Source organism: Drosophila pseudoobscura, chromosome X (assembly GCF_009870125.1).
Source record: "Drosophila pseudoobscura strain MV-25-SWS-2005 chromosome X, UCI_Dpse_MV25, whole genome shotgun sequence".
Lineage (NCBI taxonomy): Eukaryota > Metazoa > Arthropoda > Insecta > Diptera > Drosophilidae > Drosophila > Drosophila pseudoobscura.
In genome coordinates, this window is record NC_046683.1 from 9,741,679 (window position 1) to 9,760,169 (window position 18,491).

At 47.0% G+C, this 18,491-nt stretch overlaps 1 protein-coding gene and 1 long non-coding RNA gene across 5 annotated transcripts; one reads left to right on the forward strand and one right to left on the reverse strand.

Moving 5' to 3' along the window:
* The first annotated feature begins 63 nt into the window (after positions 1-63).
* On the forward strand, positions 64-784 carry LOC26532822 (uncharacterized). 3 transcript variants are annotated; one of them, XR_004470093.1, is made up of 3 exons: positions 64-229; positions 274-547; positions 609-784. It is a non-coding gene; the product is annotated as an uncharacterized lncRNA (long non-coding RNA). The 3 variants fall into 3 exon arrangements; XR_004470092.1 differs by having other exon boundaries at positions 65-229; positions 290-551; XR_001452868.2 differs by having other exon boundaries at positions 73-229; positions 290-547.
* Positions 785-956: 172 nt separating this feature from the next.
* Positions 957-16,772, reverse strand: LOC6901621 (uncharacterized). 2 transcript variants are annotated; one of them, XM_033383279.1, is made up of 4 exons: positions 16,223-16,772; positions 2,221-4,855; positions 1,927-2,063; positions 957-1,792 (listed from the first exon to the last, which is right to left on the reverse strand). In XM_033383279.1, exons 1-4 carry the CDS (start codon positions 16,223-16,225, stop codon positions 1,706-1,708), a joined length of 2,862 nt encoding a protein of 953 aa, XP_033239170.1. In that variant the 5' UTR covers positions 16,226-16,772; the 3' UTR covers positions 957-1,705. The 2 variants fall into 2 exon arrangements, with proteins under 2 accessions (XP_033239170.1, XP_033239169.1); XM_033383278.1 differs by having other exon boundaries at positions 2,215-4,855; positions 16,223-16,765.
* Positions 16,773-18,491: the final 1,719 nt, after the last annotated feature.

Consider the following 18,491-nt stretch of genomic DNA (forward strand, 5'->3'; position numbering starts at 1 on the left):
CGATAGATTTCAAAAGCCACCAAAACATAACAAAATTTACTTTACTTTGGAAAATATCTTAGGATCTAGTAGTCTTCTGTTTTATCATTCTAAAATTCAATATTGTATTTTACACTAGACGTACGACTACACTCGTATTATTATACACAAAATTAAAAATTGTTTTTTGTTGGCGAAAATTTCAAACATTTAATCAAAACACATCTTTGGTTGCAGACTTTCAATTGAGGTACCGTTTATTCGTTGAATTCTTTAAAATCCCTTTGAATTCAGTTGGTCAAACGATTAGATTGCTCACGAGTTTTTACCAAGTTCCCCGCAATTGCCGAGCAATTTGTTGAAGGAAGCCAACAACAAGCCACAATCACGGAATAGAATGTTATAAGTCGGTACTACTGGAGGGTGGCTGGGCTGATCATCGCCCCGCTAAACACGATGATCATCTCCCAATCTCCAAGTACTCCAGTGCCATCTGCCATTACACAGAAGTAATATTACAAGAGGAAGTACAGCAAATCCATCATAAACATATAGAATGTTTACAGATGTATGTATGTATGGTTGCCCCAGTAGGATTGGTGCTGATTAACCTTTTACTTCTCATTCAGGCCCACGAGGGGCATGCAACAGAATTGGAAATAGTTTGGTCATGGCTATTGGAATTCTGATTAAACTTTTGTGTCTGCAAAAGTTTGTTCTTGCACTTGAAAGAAGCTGAAGTGTACGACATTGATACACCTACATGTTGATCTGAAATATAAAATAAAATACTACAAAATGTGAACCTATCTTGTTCTTTTCCAAATTTTACAGAGTCGTCTTCAACAGAAACACCGGAAGATGGATGATAGACTATGTATGTCGTCCCATGTTTCAGAATGGTTTATGAACAGCTTTCAGTTTGTAGATGTCGAAGATTGGCATAATTTACTTGATGATATTTTATTTTTATTCAATCATTCTTAAAAATTAGAGTACATTAAAGTGACTTTGCTTATCGTTTGTTTTTTCTTTTCATGTACTTCTCTTGCACGTTGAAAAATTGCATTCGAAATTGTTATCTACATCAGGACATTCGATAGATTCGATTTATATAGTACAGATAAGATATATAGATATTTATACAAAGAATTACATCTATCAGAAGAAACGCCCACATATTACTACATGAAAATAAAAGAAAAAAAAAAATAAGTGGAGTAAATCTTTTCTATGGGGGAATCATCCTCTCTATCAGCCGTCGAAGCTTCTAAATCTCCTTCTCTGTACTCCTGGGATCCCTCTTCTTCTCTACACTCCCTAGATGCCTCTCATTCTCTGTACTCCTGGGATCCCTCTTCTTTCCTACACTCCCTAGATGCCTCCCCTTCTCTGTACTCCTGGGATCCCTCTCCTTCCCTGTACTCCCTGGATCCCTCTCCTTCCCTGTACCCCCTGGATCCCTCTCCTCCTCTGCAATCCTAGGATCCCTCTGTTTCTATGCGTTTATAAAGCTACCAAATGCGAAAATACTCTAACATGAATTAGGGGGATCGATCTCTTAACAAATAGAACTCCCAAAGACTTTTCTTTAAATCTAAGTTTGATGTGGACACCTCCTTGGTCCTTGCATGAGGGGTGTTTTCTGTTCTTTTTTTTTGTGGAAATATATTACAATAGATGTGGCGGATCGCGGCGTCCTTGAACTCTTTCTAGGGCATGGTCTCTATCTCGGGGAGGGCGACATCGTTGGCTTTGCTGTGGGCCTCTGAAGGGCGGCCGCCGTTGGCGCTGCTGTCAGAATCGTGATGACCTACAGTGTGTGTTGGGTGGGGGTTTTTTTCAATGTTCGGAGTGTATAGTGGTGTTTGGAGTGTGTGTGGGTGGTGGAGACAAAACAAGAGCTCGAGATTACATGTCTAGACGATGGTGGGAATTGCGATTTACTTTGGAGTTGCCGTCGATGATCTCCACGGGATCTGCGGGCACATACGCGGACAGACCCATTAGCCCAAAGATATCCGGCGTATAGTTGTGCAGCTGTGATGAGCTGATGGTGGGCGTGGCCGCCTTCGGTTCCCCAGCTGGAACAAAAAACAAGGACATTCGTTAAACAGAGAAAACCTGCGCATAGAGTAGTCGAAAAGTAAAACAAGAGGAAAGTGTAACGAAGAGAATGAGAGTGTGAGTGTGAGCTCGTCTATCTGTCTGTTTTCTGTGGTTCTTAGCTCCTACCTGTACCTGGCGTCGGGCGCACTCTGGGGAATCTCGGCGCTGACGCTGATGCTGACGCTGGCACTGGCGCTGGCGTCTGGTGGTACACAGGACGTGGCGCTGATGCCGAGGCAGACACCTCATGATGCACATCCGGCGGATGGTAGGCCTGATGACGGGGCTGTGGCGTCACCACATAGACCTTCTCATTCGTCTGCGGCAGGATGGCCACCTGGGCCTGTTTCCACAGCTCCTTGGGCGCCTGAGTGCTTCTCACATACAGCGGCGTCACCGCGTCCTCGCTGGCGAGCATCATTGTCGTTGGCCGGGCAGTAGTGGTGGTGGTGCTGCTGCTCGGCAGGGGTGTGGTCATGCCGGGCGGTCGTTGTCGCTGCTGTGCCTCGTAGTAGTCGAGATGCAGTCGATTGTCCTCCAGGGGCTGGAAGCGCTTCGAGCTGCGCTCTCCCAGCAGATGCAGCTGCTCCAGATTGTTGATGGAGGTGGACAGATCCCCGGCATTGGTGGGCGGAGCGGAGCCGCCACCCAACTCGAAGCCGCCGCCGCGTGTGGTCTTCGATTGACGCGTCAGCTGCTGGAGCGGAGCCGTAGCCGGAGCCGGGGTCGTGGTGGTGGTCGTGAGGTACTCCGTGGGGATGTGCTTGGACCGGCCCCGAATCGTGGGGGTGCTGGGGCGATGCGACAACGAGTTGTACTCCTGCTCGGTCCAGCCGTCGATGTTGTGCTGCAGCCGGGAAATGTCCACCCCCAGCGGCCTGCGCTTCGTCTCGCGCTCTCGCTTCAGCAGCTCCCGGAGATTGGAGGCCAGGATCTTGGTCAGGTACTTGGTGGTGCGATGGGTGTTGGGCGGCGGCGGGGCCGTCACCGTGGCCGTTGCCAGCTTCGATTCCTGCTGCTCGTGCGGCTCCTCCACATCGTTGTCGTCATGGTCATGGTCCTGGTTGTGGCTGTGCTTGTGGTTCTGCTTCTGGCTTTGGCTGTGGCTGTGGACATGGACCCATGGCTCGAAGGGGCGTGGCCGCTGCTTTGTCGTGTAGGGGATGATCACCTGCTGGGGACTCGGCGGCGACATGCCCGCATACTGTCCGCTGGCATCGATGGCCCCGTACGTGGAGGTGGGCGTAGGCGGCGCCGCCGTGGGCGTGTACACCTGACTGAGGCGGAAGTTCAGATCCGCAGGGTCACGGGTGAAGGGACGCGCCCCGGCCACCCCCACCCCCACCCCCAGGGCATGGTTGATGGGCGAGTCGAGCAGTCGCTTAGGGGTCTCCCTACCGCGGCTGCCGGACTGATGATAGATGCCGCGATGATGCACTGCCGCCAGATGGTTGTTGACCTCCACAACGGGGGCTGGTGGTGCTGGTGGTGCAGGTGGTGCGGGTGGTGCGGTTGGAGCTGCTGTTGGCGGCTGCTCTGTCGTGGTGTACACCACTGTGCTGGTCTCCTCCGTCTGGTACTGTTCCGCGTAGTAGAGCTGCTGCTCCTGCTCCTGCTCCTGCTGCAGCTGCTGGGAGGATGCCGCCGGATAGTTGTCGGCCGGCGGCAGCTGCTGCGTGGTCGTCTCCGCAAAGTGCCCCAGTTCCGTGAGCAGCTGCGAGGCGGGCAGGTGCTGGTGCACCGAGCCACTGCTCAGGTCCTCCAGCTGGTAGCGGACCGTGCTAATGTCCTGCAGCTGATGGTGGGGCTGCTGCTGCTGCTGCTGCTCCTGCTCCGAGGGGGGGCTGGGTCTGTGGGGTGCACTGGCTCCCAGATCGATCGCATGCGATGGCACAAAGGTCGCCGGATACTCCACGGAGGTCACAAAGTCCGTCAGCTGGTGGCTCTGGACGATCTCGAAGTTGCTGCTCGGGATGCTCGTGAAGCCCGGATTGCTGGGGATGCTCGGGCTGTACGGCCGCGGACTGGGTGCCGGCCGGAACGGCGGCACTGTGCTGGCACGCACCTCCGACGGGGCAGCCACATTCTCTAGCGGCCGGAAGGGCTGGGCATTGTACAGCGGTGGCAGGGCCATGTGGCTGAGGGCAGGCAGGGGCACGGTGATGGGCAGGAAGACACTCTGCCCCGCTGGTGCCGCAGGCGGAGCCCGGAACTGCACGGCCCTCTGGCGATGCTGCGATGCCTGGGCCAGCGGCTGTTGTTGCACCTGCCACGATTGGACAGCCTGCTGTTGCTGCTGGGGAGGATGCTGCTGCGGCTGCTGCTGCTGCCCCACCATCGGCACCCAGGGATACTTGTTGCACAGACTGCAGGGCTTTCCCGACGCATCGAAGCTCTGCACGGGCTTGGGGTAGGCGTAGTTGTTGGAGCTGGCCCCCAGCTGCTGGTCGCGCGGCGTCTGTCCGCCCAATCCAAACCATCGGGCCACGCGCGTCATGAAGCCCGGTGGCTCGGGGACAGGCGCGGAGGCCACTACCGGGGACACCTCCGAGTACCCTGCCGCATGGCTGAGACGCTGCGCTGTGGGCAGCGGTGGCGGCACCAAATGATCCGCCGGCTGTGCGGGCAGGACTGACCTTGACAATGCCTGGGCCGGGGTCTGGGCCTTGGCCTGCACCGTTATGGTTGTGGCAGAGAGCACCAGAGCCAGCGCCAGCGCCAGTGCGAGGCTGTCGGGGCCGAGGGACGCGAAGCGGCGGTTCAGTGCCTGGAATCGAGAGGAGAGAGGGGAAAATCCAATTAGATGTCAAACTTCACTTTCCAAGTCATAAATTCAAGCCAGAGACGCCAACGCTCCTAATTTATAGAGAGCAGGCGGCCGGACCGGGCCACCATTCGATCCGGTTACGGATCCGAACATGAAAAGCGCAAAAATAAGCCGTTCATCCGGTTCATTCCTCATTCGATTCGTGGTTTCACGGTCACCGTATTTGCAAATCCAAAACAACACAAAATGTGAACAGCCAGCGGCAATGTGGTAGGATCCACTCTATCACTTTTATAGAACCTTTTAAAAGTTAGGACCTTGTCTTTCAATGCCATTTTGAGTCATATTTTGGAATGAACGACTTAAGAACTAAGATCTAGCTATGAACAAGGTCCATAATGGTTATAGAAGAATATATACCTTCCATCCAGACGAATGCAAAATTATAACATTAAAACTTTATAAGGTTATAAGGGACCGTTCCCTATATTATTTTCTAAATTTATTAAGCCAATACCAAATGAACTAATCGACTCATAATTGCATTAGCATTGATGAGAAAACCTATTCAATTCAGCAAAAGTTAATTCCAGAATGATCTTTGATTAAAGTTCTTCCACAAAATCTCTCTAAAGGCTCTCTCTAGGCTTATGCCTAAGGTCTAACAATAGCTCCATAGATAGCTCCAGGCAATAATAATAACCTGGAAAACTAACACTCTATATGTTATATATTATAGTCAAAAAAAGATTCCATAGATAGTCCCAGCGAATGTGTAGAATTTGGCAATTCTGTAACCCAACCTCGAAAACCACGTTTGTTCTTTTTGATTGCCATATTTGTTCTGATATCTTTAGAAACATACCTTCAATGGTTTCTGAACTTGTTGCGAAATGTGGGCTCTTCCAACCATTCCAAAACTATACCAAGAACAAGACTTTCCAAAGACATCCCCCATCCACAATAGATCTCATTCGTACCCAAAGTCGCATGCGATTTCCAATGATTGTCTCCAGGCAAAGAAGTCTCAACAACAACAACAACAAAATAACCCACTGATATGAGATTGTAGGGCAGCGATAATGACATTCAAATTGAATAAAGACCAGCGTTCTATGAACTGATTACAGTACTGGCAAACGGACAAACAAGAGCTGACTAACCGGTGAAATATTAGCAGAGATAAAGTCCCACAAAAACCTGAGTGAGACACAGAACAGCTTTATGGGGCCATGGGCCGTTTATGGCCATAAACGAAAACGTTAAGTTTTCCACAAAATAATAATTATCTTGGAGGCCCAGCAAAGACCTCGGACCTCAGACCTCAGGCCACTTGAGACGGGAAGGATGCCTCTTGAGTCTTCTTTAGATAAATAAGCTTTGATTGCACAAACCTAGAAAAATTCCAATTGAATGTTCGATTGTATGACAATTTCCGATTCACAGGCCGTCGATGCAGAAGACCGACTTTCTCCCAGGCACTCGGGGCGGGGTCACCAAATTGCTAATTAGCCGAAGGTAAATGGCCATCAGCTACTGCTGACCGCATCATCACTCTACCCATATGCCAGATACCAGATGCCAGATGCCACATGCCACTTGTTGGCGTCTCTCTGTTTGCCACAAAAACCCCAACAAAACGAGAAACCCCATCTCCATCTCCGGCTGGGACTTCCTCTCTGGTCATTGAATGGTCTATGTCCACCACTCCTCAGGTGCATCAATGAGCGACAATTTGCCATTATTTATGGCTGCCCCCATGGCCATTGCCAGCTGCATCCCCCAACACCCCTGGCGGCTGGTCAGTAGTAGGCGAACGCCTACCGGCCAAAGTTCAACAGAGACCAGGATCGGAGTTTCATGGGAACTGAATCAGAGTCTCTGTTGAGGAAGGAAGTCTCTCGCCTGAGAGGAAGGCATGGAGGCACTAAGATCTTTCCCCCAAAGAGGAGCTTCGAGATTGGGATATCAAAGAGTAGAGATCAATATATGCAGCCCTTGAGCACACATCTTGCACACATCTTGCAGCCCTGAAGTGCAGTCCTGGAGTGCAGCCCTGGAGTGCAGCTCTGGAGTGCAGCCCTGGAGTGCAGCCCTGGAGTGCACCCCTGACCCACAGAGAGAGAGAGAGATGCCACCCCCCGGGGCTATAGATTTCCCAGTCACCCAGTCCCCCAGCGACTAATTATGTGAAAATTAGCTCTCATTAATGTGAGTTATCAATAAGCAGCCCCCGAAAAACAAAAAAAAAACCTAATACGAAGAGAGCTAAGAGCCCAACAATGGGCGTTCACTTTCCCATAATTATTATTATTTTTTCCAGCTTCTTTCTTTTTTTATATTATATATATATTGTGATACTGCCATATTTGAAGCTCGAGCAGAAGCAGAAGCTCAACGTAATTCAATTAAGCCTCAACGACGGTATCAAAACAAAGGCCAATCCCAATCCGCGGGGGCCCAAAGCCCCCACTCCAGTGGCAGGCAGGCAGGCAGGGAGGCAGGCACTTCAGTCAGTCCACATGGCGATGTCGTTTGGGTTGGTAATAAATCGAGGTCGTCGCAATTTGAAAAGAAAGTGAAATTCTGCAAACAGTTGGCAAACAAGCGAGCAGCTGACGGACGAAGAGAGGAGCCTGCCTCTTAGTCACAGTCGGAGTCGGAGTCGGAGTCGGAGTCGGAGTCTGGCTCTGGCTCTGGCTATGGGTCTGGATCTGGTCTGGCTTGCTCTGGGAAGAAACTTGTTTCTTCTCGGTTCGTGTCGATAATAAAAGCAGCTCTGGCAGAGCAGCAGAGGAGCAGAGGAGCAGTACTCCTCCAAACATGCAACCTTGGCTTTGCACTTGAGAATCGCAAACGACTGGGAGCCGCCGCCATAAGGTTTGACAAATGAGCAGCAAACCAAGGGGAAGGGGGAAAAGGGGAAAAGAGCTCCACACGGAGCAGAGGAGCAGAGAAGTGCACGCGATCCGACAATGTGCTTGGGAATCTTTTTGGGGCCGCAAATAAGCAAACCGCAATTGTTGTCGACGACCCCCAACATCCATGGGTCGTCATCACATATGAGAGACGACGACGAGAGCATCTTCTGGCCTCCTCTGTGGCTCTGTGGCAAAAGTGAAATTGTCGATAAAACCAAAACCAGGAGGGGACCCAGAAGGGAGGTGGGATCGGCAGCGACGGTGGCAAGAAAAACTGTCACAGCACGGCACTAGGTTTTCCAAACAACAAAAGCCACAGAAATTAATTATGAAAATATACATCGTACTCATATCGCCAGTGCCTGCACCTCCGCCTCCCCCAGCGCCTCCCCCAGCGCCTCGGGAGATGTATGGAAATGGTTTTGTGGAAAAACCAACCAAGAGATCCAACAAAACAAAGTAATGGCAGCAGCCGCCAAAGAAAAATACACTTTTATGGGGCTGGAAGTCGTCAGCGGACAGCGGACAGACGACGCCGCCGGATGGAGAGGTCTGCAGCTGGAGATGACAGCTATGCTCAGCCCCCAGCCCCCCCAGGGGCAGCCGTGAAAAAGATGCATCAAAAATATGCAAAAATATTCATCAATTTATCGACTATGGCAATTTGGGAGATCATTCAAGGCGTCCCCATTCACGATTTCCATTAAATGTGGGTCATTGGTTTAGTCAGGATGCATCCTTATAGATATTATATATATCTATGTCTATATAATATCTTAAACTTGTGGGAAGCATTACATATTTTGGAATAAGAACTTTTGCTTGTATTTGTGGCTTGTCATGGGTTAATTTCTGAAGGAAGGATCCCAAAGGAATTCTGCTTTTATGTTTAAATTATGTCCACATTTCACATCCCACACAAAAAGGTCTCAAGAATCGATATATTATTGAATTTTTATTAATTATTGCCTATCTTGGGCCTGCTAAGAGATTCTTCTGATTCCATCAAGGGAGGATCTTGAGAATCATCCAAGGAGGATCTTAAGAATCATCCAAGGAGGATCATCCAAGGAGGATCTTGAGAATCAGTGAAGAAAGGCTGCCATCATCAGCATCCCATTAACACAGTTTCCCGCTGCAAATGGCAGGAAAGTGCATACCCATGTTTTTGTTTACATAATTTCCGCATAAAAAAAGAGCCTCTGCTCCCTGCCCCCCCGCCCTGGTGGCGCCACCATTTATCTAGAGCATTACGTTGCACGTTTCGTGCATGGGGATGGGGATCCATCACTTTCGCTTCGTTTCACTAATCCGAATCTTGGGAGAATCTTAAGAGCTTTTCCATGCCATGTGGAAAAACGTTTTCCCGGAAATGTCGGACAATCCGGTGGAGATGGAGATACGACAGGTGCGGATGCGCCTTCTTGGCGACAACATTTTCCATATGAGATGGCACAAAACGTTGCGAGTGCTGCATGCAACAGAGATCGATGCGAATGTGGGACACAAGAGTGCAAGAAATACTCGGATGACAATCAATAAACACTCACCCAACACTCGCAGCCCTTCTGTGACTCAAATGATGAAAACTTTCGGATTGACATTTATCGATGGAATGGACTTATCTCGTATGCCAGGGACAGGAACAGGGACAGGTGTCCATGGCGTCATTTCGGGGAGATAGCCGATAGCAGATAGGTGTCTGATGGCCGAGCCAAGGCGTAGTAATATATATATATTAAATGCTCTGATTAGTTTTCGTTGACATTGGGCAGGAAATTGATAGAGACCACTATGTTGAAGGGCAGCTAGCACAGATTCCACTATAATTGTGGCTCTGTTGTTGGGTAAACCCATGCAGAACTGATAAATGGAACCCATAAATATTCAGTGCTCTAAAATGCTAGAATGGAGGAACACTTGTAGATGGAATACCCATGTGGCTATCTGGCAGATCATCTGAAGATCACTGGTTCCTTTATCGCACCTTGAGACACCTCTAATATTCAGTGCTCTAAAATGCTAGAATGGAGAAACACTTGTAGATGGAATACCCATGTGGCCATCTGGCAGATCATCTGAAGAGAACTGGTTCCTTTATCACACCTTGGGACACCTCTAATTGTGATGACATGGAAATTGTAGACGCAGCGAAAATGAATCTCACCTCGACCTGTTAGGCGGCTGACACGAGCAAAAGAGCCATTGGCCTTGTCGGCAGATCCACTCGAATGTGGATAATTTATGAACTGCTGCTTAATTTGATTAGCCATGCCTGTAGATTGTGTAGGGTTGTGGGTTGTGGTGGTGCAGCCACTCTTTTACGAGTATTGCCCCAAAATTGCAGACACATTTGCGAAATGTCTGTCATGGCTCCACGATGGTGCTGATGATGATGATGATGATGTACTCAACGCAATGCGGAATCAAGCAATTGTGACGACAGCACGCGAGTAATTAACAAGTTTTTGTCATCGCATCCATCGCATCCAGCAATTGTCTCATTTGTCGCGTAACCCCCTCAAAGCTGGCTCCAGATACACATTCGCGCTGTTCATTATAAACAAATTAAGGCAACGATCGCAGCCAATCGATCACTGGATCGATGCAACCATCTCTTTGCATAATCGAACACTCCGACTCCGACTCCGCCCCCCCACAATCCCGGAAGATTAGATCCATTCATTCAGCGATCATTTAGCTTTTGCGGTGTGCCACTCGTCTGCGATCTGTGTATCGATTACCGATTGATCTCTGGATCTGTCCTGATCCGCGAGACAAGGTCCCACGGTTATAATGTGGAAACAAGGAAAAGGGTATTGTACATCTGAAGAAGCACTCATTAACAGTGGATAGCACATCTAATGGCAAACAATTGCGTGGCCCCAAATAGATGATAAACTCTTTGTAAATTATCGCTCCAAATGCATACCCTCGGACAAGGCAAGTGGGAAAGAGACAAGAGGTAATTGGCCCAAAAGTATGTCTGAAATGAGAGATTGACAGTGATATAGGTAGTAGGTAGTTGGCAGCCAGCCGTTCGAGGGCCGTGCCCCCCTTTTTGACCATAACGAGCTCCCACCAGACACACAAACACACACACAGATACAGATACAAAGAAAGATACGTATATCCAGATACAACAATAAATAAAGACCGAGCGACCCGGCATTATAATACGAGTAATAACAGCAAAAATAACGATTCCCAGCGATTGCCAGCATAATCGGCGCATTGTGGACTTTTATTGTCGCCCTACACACCCCCCCGTGGCACTGTGGCAGAGGCCCATCCACGTCCATGTGGGGGGGGGGTGGTGCTGGCTCCTATCCTCCAATTGGTGTGGTGTGACCCTGCGGAACAATAAGAAGAAACGCGAGCAGCAGCCCACCAAATGGAATTGAAAGAAAAAAGAAATGAAAGAAAAAAGAAAAGAAAAATAAAAGAGACGCCCGTGGAGGAGCATCGCGGCCGTCGCGTCGTTGGAGATGCTCGGGAAAAAAGTGAAAATTTGTCCGCGTCCAAAAATTATGCGCTTTTCACACGCGCACCGGCAGGAGGGGCAATTCCACTCCCCCCACAGCACAGCACAGCACCGCATTCCCCATCCCCCATCCCCTCTCTCAACACTTGCGTGTAATTGTCGTGTGACAACGCGGGCCTGGGGCCTGGGGCCTGGAGCTCCACTGGAACCCACTCCCCCCCGTAGAACCGGTCGTCGGATTGTGGATCGTCCGCTGGCCCCGGTCGACCGGCTCGTGTTTGCTTTAGTTTTCGCACAAGCCAAAAAGCCAGGAAAGTGCAATGCCAGTATGGGCCGGTATATGGCAACCGACCTGCCTCATGGGTTAGCGGGCACAGTGGGACAAGCACGAGAGAGTGCATATGAGATACAAAAATACGACCATAGAGAGATTTTTGGTCTAAAGAGATCTGAAATAAAATCTAAGAAGCATTCTTGAAGCAATCAAAGGAAGTATTGCATGGAAAGACGACAATTCTTGAAGCAATCTCGTATAAAATACATGTCTCCACATGAAAATATTCTGTAGATACCATCATAAGGTCTATTGTAATATACAGTAGATCTATAAAGCCTCAATAAATCGATAAATAACCCCCAAGAGCTCTACTTAATTCTCAGCTATCATGGGATATATGATCGTGTGGATTTCTCAGCATTAAGTGAAAGAATGAGTCTCGAAGAACATGCTCCCATTCTCAGACAGCTTCAATGATCTTCTCAAGATCTGCTCTTCATATTGGAAATATTCCTAAGATTTGCCCATAGACCTTAAACCACTGTGCGCTGAACTTGGCTGTTGAAAAATGTTCAAAATTGGTAAGAAAAGAAAAGAAGAAAAAAAGAGGCCCCAACTCGAATGAAAACAAAAGTAAAAGTGGTTGTTGTAGCCTGGCTGTAGGTCTTATTGTTGCAACTCGGGATCGGGCATGGGCATGGGTATGGGTATGGGTATATGTACCTATGGTCGCATACACTGAACAGAGTTCACTTTTGAATGTATGGATTTTCCTTTGTTTTTCAGCTGCGTGCCGTTTGGCTTTTCTTTTTCTTTTTTGGCGGGGGTCAGCTATAAAAAGTCGAGCACCTCCGTCTGCTCGGGCTTAAACAGTGGTGCCGCCCCAACAACCCCAGCACCAGCCCCCAGCCCCTAGCCACGCACCTGCTGGTCCATGCGGTAATTAAGATTGTTCGCTGGCCTAAGTGACGCCAATTAAGTTACGTCGGTCAGTCGTACTCTGCTACTCTGTTGGTGGGCCTTGTTTGACTTTTAACCGCTTCTGCTGCTCTGTTATTTATTTAGTATTTTAGAGGCATTTTCTCACTCGAGTCGCTGTTTGCTCGTTTCCTCGTTATGCAAGTTCTGTCGAGGGGGGGGATATCTGGGTGATCTGTCTGTGGGAAAACAACGAAAAACTCTTCTGTTTCCCAGTGGAAGAGAAGATGTCTCTCTGGGCCTTCCTCCTCAATTATGAACGTCGGACGCCTCGAAGAGGCTGTGGCTGCCACTGGGACACTCTTTGTGGGACACTCTTTGTGGGTTGTGTTCAAATTGAAGTGAAATTGCAAACTGATTATTTAAAACTATTTTTTGTTTTGGCCCGTTGCTGCGTGTTCGGCCTCATAAAGCAGGGCATTGCGAGAGATGCATATATAATATTTTAATTATAATTAAGTGTGTGGCAGCAAAGCGATTGTCGAGACAGATACACAGACAGTGGTCTTTTCTTTCTTTTGGCCATTAATTTTCAGATATTTACACCGTCCATTGCCTTAATTGGTCTCCACTGTAACACACTCTGCATCTGCGTAATCTCTAATCACATACTACCCGTAAGAGTACGAGTTCGAGTACAAGTACGAGTATCTGTATCTGTATCTGGCATATGTATATTTCACAAATCAAATCTCATAACTGCTCCCGTTCAAACGCTCCATTATTACATATACCACGCAGTGGCGACAATCTGCTTGGCATCCAAAAATACGTTTTTGCAGGAAATGTAAATTTCTGATCAAATTAAAATTTGCATAATAAAGTTTCAATTTCTTTTGTCTGTTCGGGCGGAAGCGCTGCTTGTACTTTCCCCGAGATCTAAACGGAAGCAAATGAGTTGCCAAAAAAAAAGGGAGAATCGACAAAGAAGTCCCACTGATCCGAGGAGAAAGCAGAATACAATCTACGAAATATCAATCAAATCCTTCTTTAATTAAGAGCTAGGAACCATTTGGTGGGGACTGATGGTACACCATCATTTGGGGAAAGGTTTTAGTCGAAAGGGTGCTATAGTTTAGAGATATTTAGTTGCATTTGGGATATACTTATCAACAAGCGATCACAATTAAGAGAGATTTTTCCCTATTCCGATAGCACATATACCATCGATCGAATCAGGGATGATATCCTCAATCGGAATTCCTCGAGGATTTCTTTGTCATACATCATTTGTTATAGATGATAGAACCTATAATAAAGTGTACTTTAGCATAACACTTTCCCCCATATGTGAGCAGGATAGAAATAGGTTAAGTAAGAGATGGCATGCTGAAGCATTTTTCGATTGCGTAGTGCAATGTTTTTTGGTTTCCTTTCCTTCTACTACAAAAAAAATGCACTTGCCATGGAGCTTTAGCAATTATATGAATTATCGCATCAACGCAGTGTTGCATTCTCCACCTATCGCTCTCTCTTCCCATCACTCTCACTCTCACTGCCTTTCTGTTTCTTTCTTCTTTAAGCGTTGACAGACGACCGAGCGGCTATAGCGTTGGGTAAATTAAAGTTCCATCATTAAAGGCGATTATATAATTGTGTGCGTGCCTCTCTCTATCATCCTCTCCCTCTCCCCCTCCCTCTCTCCATCTCTATCGCTGCCTCTGCTCCTGTGTGCATCTGCCTGGGAAGCGCATTAACCAGTCAATGACACCTTAACCCCACAAACACTCCGGGTTCCCCCCGCCAACATCTGCTCCAGTGGTCACCAGACAGATCCATGCTTGGCTGCTTATTGGTTTTTACGACTATGATGCATGCCCCCGAATACTCGTAAAAAAGACCAACGATTGTATAGTACATATGTATATCCGAAATAACCATAAAAACGCTGACTGACGAGACTGACGAGAGGCCAGAGAGTGCCGCCACATAAAATGCAATCCAACAATTACACAATTGGAATTTGCCATTGTACGATACAATAAAATATATTGTAGATACGAGTACGTATTTTGGTTTTTGGTCATTTTTGGGTGTGGAATGGGTGGGTGGATGGGTGGATGGGTGGACGTCCAAAGACAAAAGCCCGACCAATTTATGCACCAACTCTTTCGGATTCGTTACAATTACGTGGCATATTCGTTATGCATCTCGCGTGGTGGTTAGCCCCTCCGAAAATCATAAACAGATATTCATTCAGTGTTTTTTTGTGGATTTCAATTACAATACGGCACAATTATCCATACAATTGAAATGCACTCAACGCACCTGTTACGCCTGAGCCAGAGACAGAGACGGAGCCAGCGGCAGTGGCACCACCCATGGGGCCCCACCGAATGTATAATATATCTTTGGGCCTTTCTGGCCTTTCTGGCCTCTCTTATGTAAGCCATTTTGGCATCGATCTTCCACCGATTGGGCCACTCGTGATTGGCATGCCAATTGCCAGAGTCAAAGTCAGAGTCAGATCGTTCAGATATCTGCGATTGATAAGCGGCATAATGAGCGGCTCGTACCTCCAGGCGGTTCCCGTTTCCCTCCCCCCAGAGAGGCCATGGGAAAGGGCATCCATTGAATCAATATTTTACTAGAGCACTGGCTGGCTGTGTGATCTGCGGCAATTGAATGATCAAAGCGAAACAGATTCGAACAGATGGAACAGATTGATGAATTAGACAATTTGCTACGATCACCGATCCATTTGCAGCTCTCAGTCCCAGCCTCAGTTCCAGCCCCAGGGGGTATCCATGGCGAAGACAATGAACAATAATTAGCAGATTTGTAAAGTGATATTCGTTTTCTCAAGATACATACATATCTCTACAGATGCGTATCGTTTGTTTATTGTAATTCCTAGACAAACTCTGAAGTTCATTTTGAAAGATTCTTAAGGGCTTGAATGGACAGCTTCTCAGCTACAGAATGCTCAATTTTTTTCTTCTATATATGGTTAAACAGATAATTTCTTGAGAATAGGATTATGTTCATCATTTATACATAAATCCTACCATTAATCGACTCATCTTTTTCTATCATATGCACAAACGTTCTTAAACTTTAACTTTGGCTCGATATATCTTCAGGGATAATCCACCTAGCCCTACAAATCAAAAATCCTGTAAAAGCTCATTCAATGCTCTTTTAACTCCAATTTTTTGTATGGATATCTGCCTACAGATGCCGAGTACCAATTATAAAAGTTAGCAGAGTCGTAAAATCGTAAAAAATATGTTGGGGGCACATTGCAACATCCAGCTATGAGGCAGTGATCTACCCATCCAGGCCTACAACCTATCCTTAAACTGAATTTGATCTTGTGGAACGTACATGTACACTTAAGATATCTAAGATCCTTTGGTGTATGTTCTAGAACTTTATTTCTCCTCTGAAATTTCTAAACGATGTTGCACTTGAAAATAGTCCTACATCTCCATGTCTAGGGCTTTCCCTTTCCATTGTTTTTTTTTCGTTTTGTGTCTTATTTTTCCGCATCGAAAGTGATCATAAACTTTATGGATGCTCGTACCTTACAAACAATTTTAGGCCTCGGAAAGGCTCGTAAAAATTCTACAAAGTCGCCGCTGTTTCTGTTTCTGTTTCGGGTTGTGGTTTGGGCCCTGGGACCCTGACCTACGTCTGTCTTTGGCACTCGTAAAACCCTCGTATCTTGGTGGCTGGTTTCGTGTGAACAAATTCTTGGAACTTACCATTTCTTCTTCACTGACTGCTGCACTAGGAGTGCATACAGTTTTCCCAGGAAAAACTGCCGCCTCTGTAGCTGCGCTGCTCCTCTGCTGAAGAGAACCCTTCAAGAATGATGCTGTATCTGGCTATCTGTCAGTCCTGATCCTCTGTGTGTGTGGGTGTGTATTTGTGTGCGTTTTTGCTACCTGAAATTCTTGAGAATTTCTTCAGCGATCTCCGGGCACCACTTAATCGATCACTTGACAGTCGCGCACTCGAACAAAAATACAAACAAAATTATTTCAATATTTAGCACACAATTTTCGTGGTTTTTTGTACACTCTTGTTGTGGGATACGGGGGATGTTGGGCTATGAGGGGGATGCTGCTCCCACGGATCGTTGATATATATATATATATATATATATGTGTGTATATCTCTTTGGTGGATCGCGATCCGTATCTCGATTGTTAACCGCACCGCAAACGAACACTGACTGACTGCACATGCGCGCAGGCGCCCACGAACTGAGCGCTGCGCGTGGAAAATGCGGCAGGTAACGCGAGCCGAGGCCGCCACGGAGAGGAGAGAGTCCGCAGTCGCACAGCCGCACAGTCGTACAGTCTGGCAGCGTTGCAGAGTCGCAGAGAGAGTCGCGGGTTCGTGACGTGCCCCACCGTACCGACCATAGATGTACGTGAGCGCTCGCGGGCGGCATTCGCTCAAAGGCGACATGCAAAATGTTGCAAATATCTGTGACAACGACTCTGGGGCAGCATCGCCGCACGAAGATGCTCCCCGGGAAAGACACAGATATACAGATACCGACGGAGAGAGAGAGAGATGCCCGATCTGGCATCGGGCACCAGGCCAAGGGGCATGTTTCAATATACACCATTTGGGGCACAGCTGTATTTAGATGTAAACAAACAAAAGTCCTACATTTTATTGGGGGTCCGTCACAGGGGGACCTGTGTGTCCTGAGATTCTTGGAAGGATACTCCACTAACACACAAAAAGATATTTCTCAGATCCATTTTAATGGATGGTAATATGTACGATTCAAAATACATATATGTACATTTTGGACAAATTAATATCCATGAAAAGGGAATAATAATTCATATTTTTGCTCTTCAAAAATAGAGCACTTGCAATGAAAATTGGTTTCGAAATGTCTGTGGTCGCCAGTGGACATGGAACAAATTCTCAATGTTCAATCGGAATTTTCTAACCATGAGAAAAAAGTATGGATTGTGGTAAGGCTGAAGTGCGGAAAATAAAAAGCAATGAGAGAAGTAGAGCAGGTCCAGCCATAAAGGAAATGCAGAGTAAGAAAGTTTCTTGAGGTGTGTCTTCAGTGATTGCATGGAAAACGAGTCAACTTATTGAAAGGCCCAACCAAGAGTGATACATATGTATATCCGAGCAGCATCAAAACATACGCGACTCAAAATCGATTATAATATATATATGAATTTAAACGCCAAGCGGTTCCAGAAAGGTATTCCAATTATTTTGAATACTCCACAGCTTAAGGGAGGAGCCTCATCGTTAAAAAATAAAACAAACTCCTAAGTTTGTGTGATCATCGATTGAATGTGCCATCTTTTGGGATTCTCTGTCTGGCCATGTCGGCAATCCAATAGTTAATTATTGTAAGTATTTACTCATCCTGAGATTCCATCATGGGAAGATTTCCTCAATTATCGAATGGATTGCATCACTGGCAGGCAGATCAATAGATTGTTCAAATACTGAGGCAGATGCGAGTACGGGTACGGGTACTTTTGCATTTGCCTTTAGAGTTGACAATTTTCTTAATTTCCAACTCATGATTGCCGTGCTTAGTTACTCGACGTACGAGCGTTACTAGGAAGCTGTGCCTGTGCTGCTGCCCCATACATAATCTTAATGGGGTCTGCGTTTCGTTTCGTTTCGAGAGGAGGCTTCACATTTGCGATGACAGCTCTCGCATAATTGTACAACATTTAAATGTTGATCTTGGCCAGAGCCAGAGCTCTGAAAGCGAGATAAAAGATATCATAAAACACACACACACACACACAGAGAGAGAGTCTAAATGTCTAAATGTGTAAATGTATAAATGTGTAAATGTGCAAATGACATAACCCGCTATGAGTCTGTCTCTGGGGCAACATTCAAATAGAGATACAATTGTATCTGCTGGCCATTTATCTTTCGCTGGCTGGGGTGTCGCCAAAATGTTTGTCGCATTTGGTTTTCTGTTTGGGGGAACAAACGAAAGTGGTCAAACAGTGGGAGCCACTG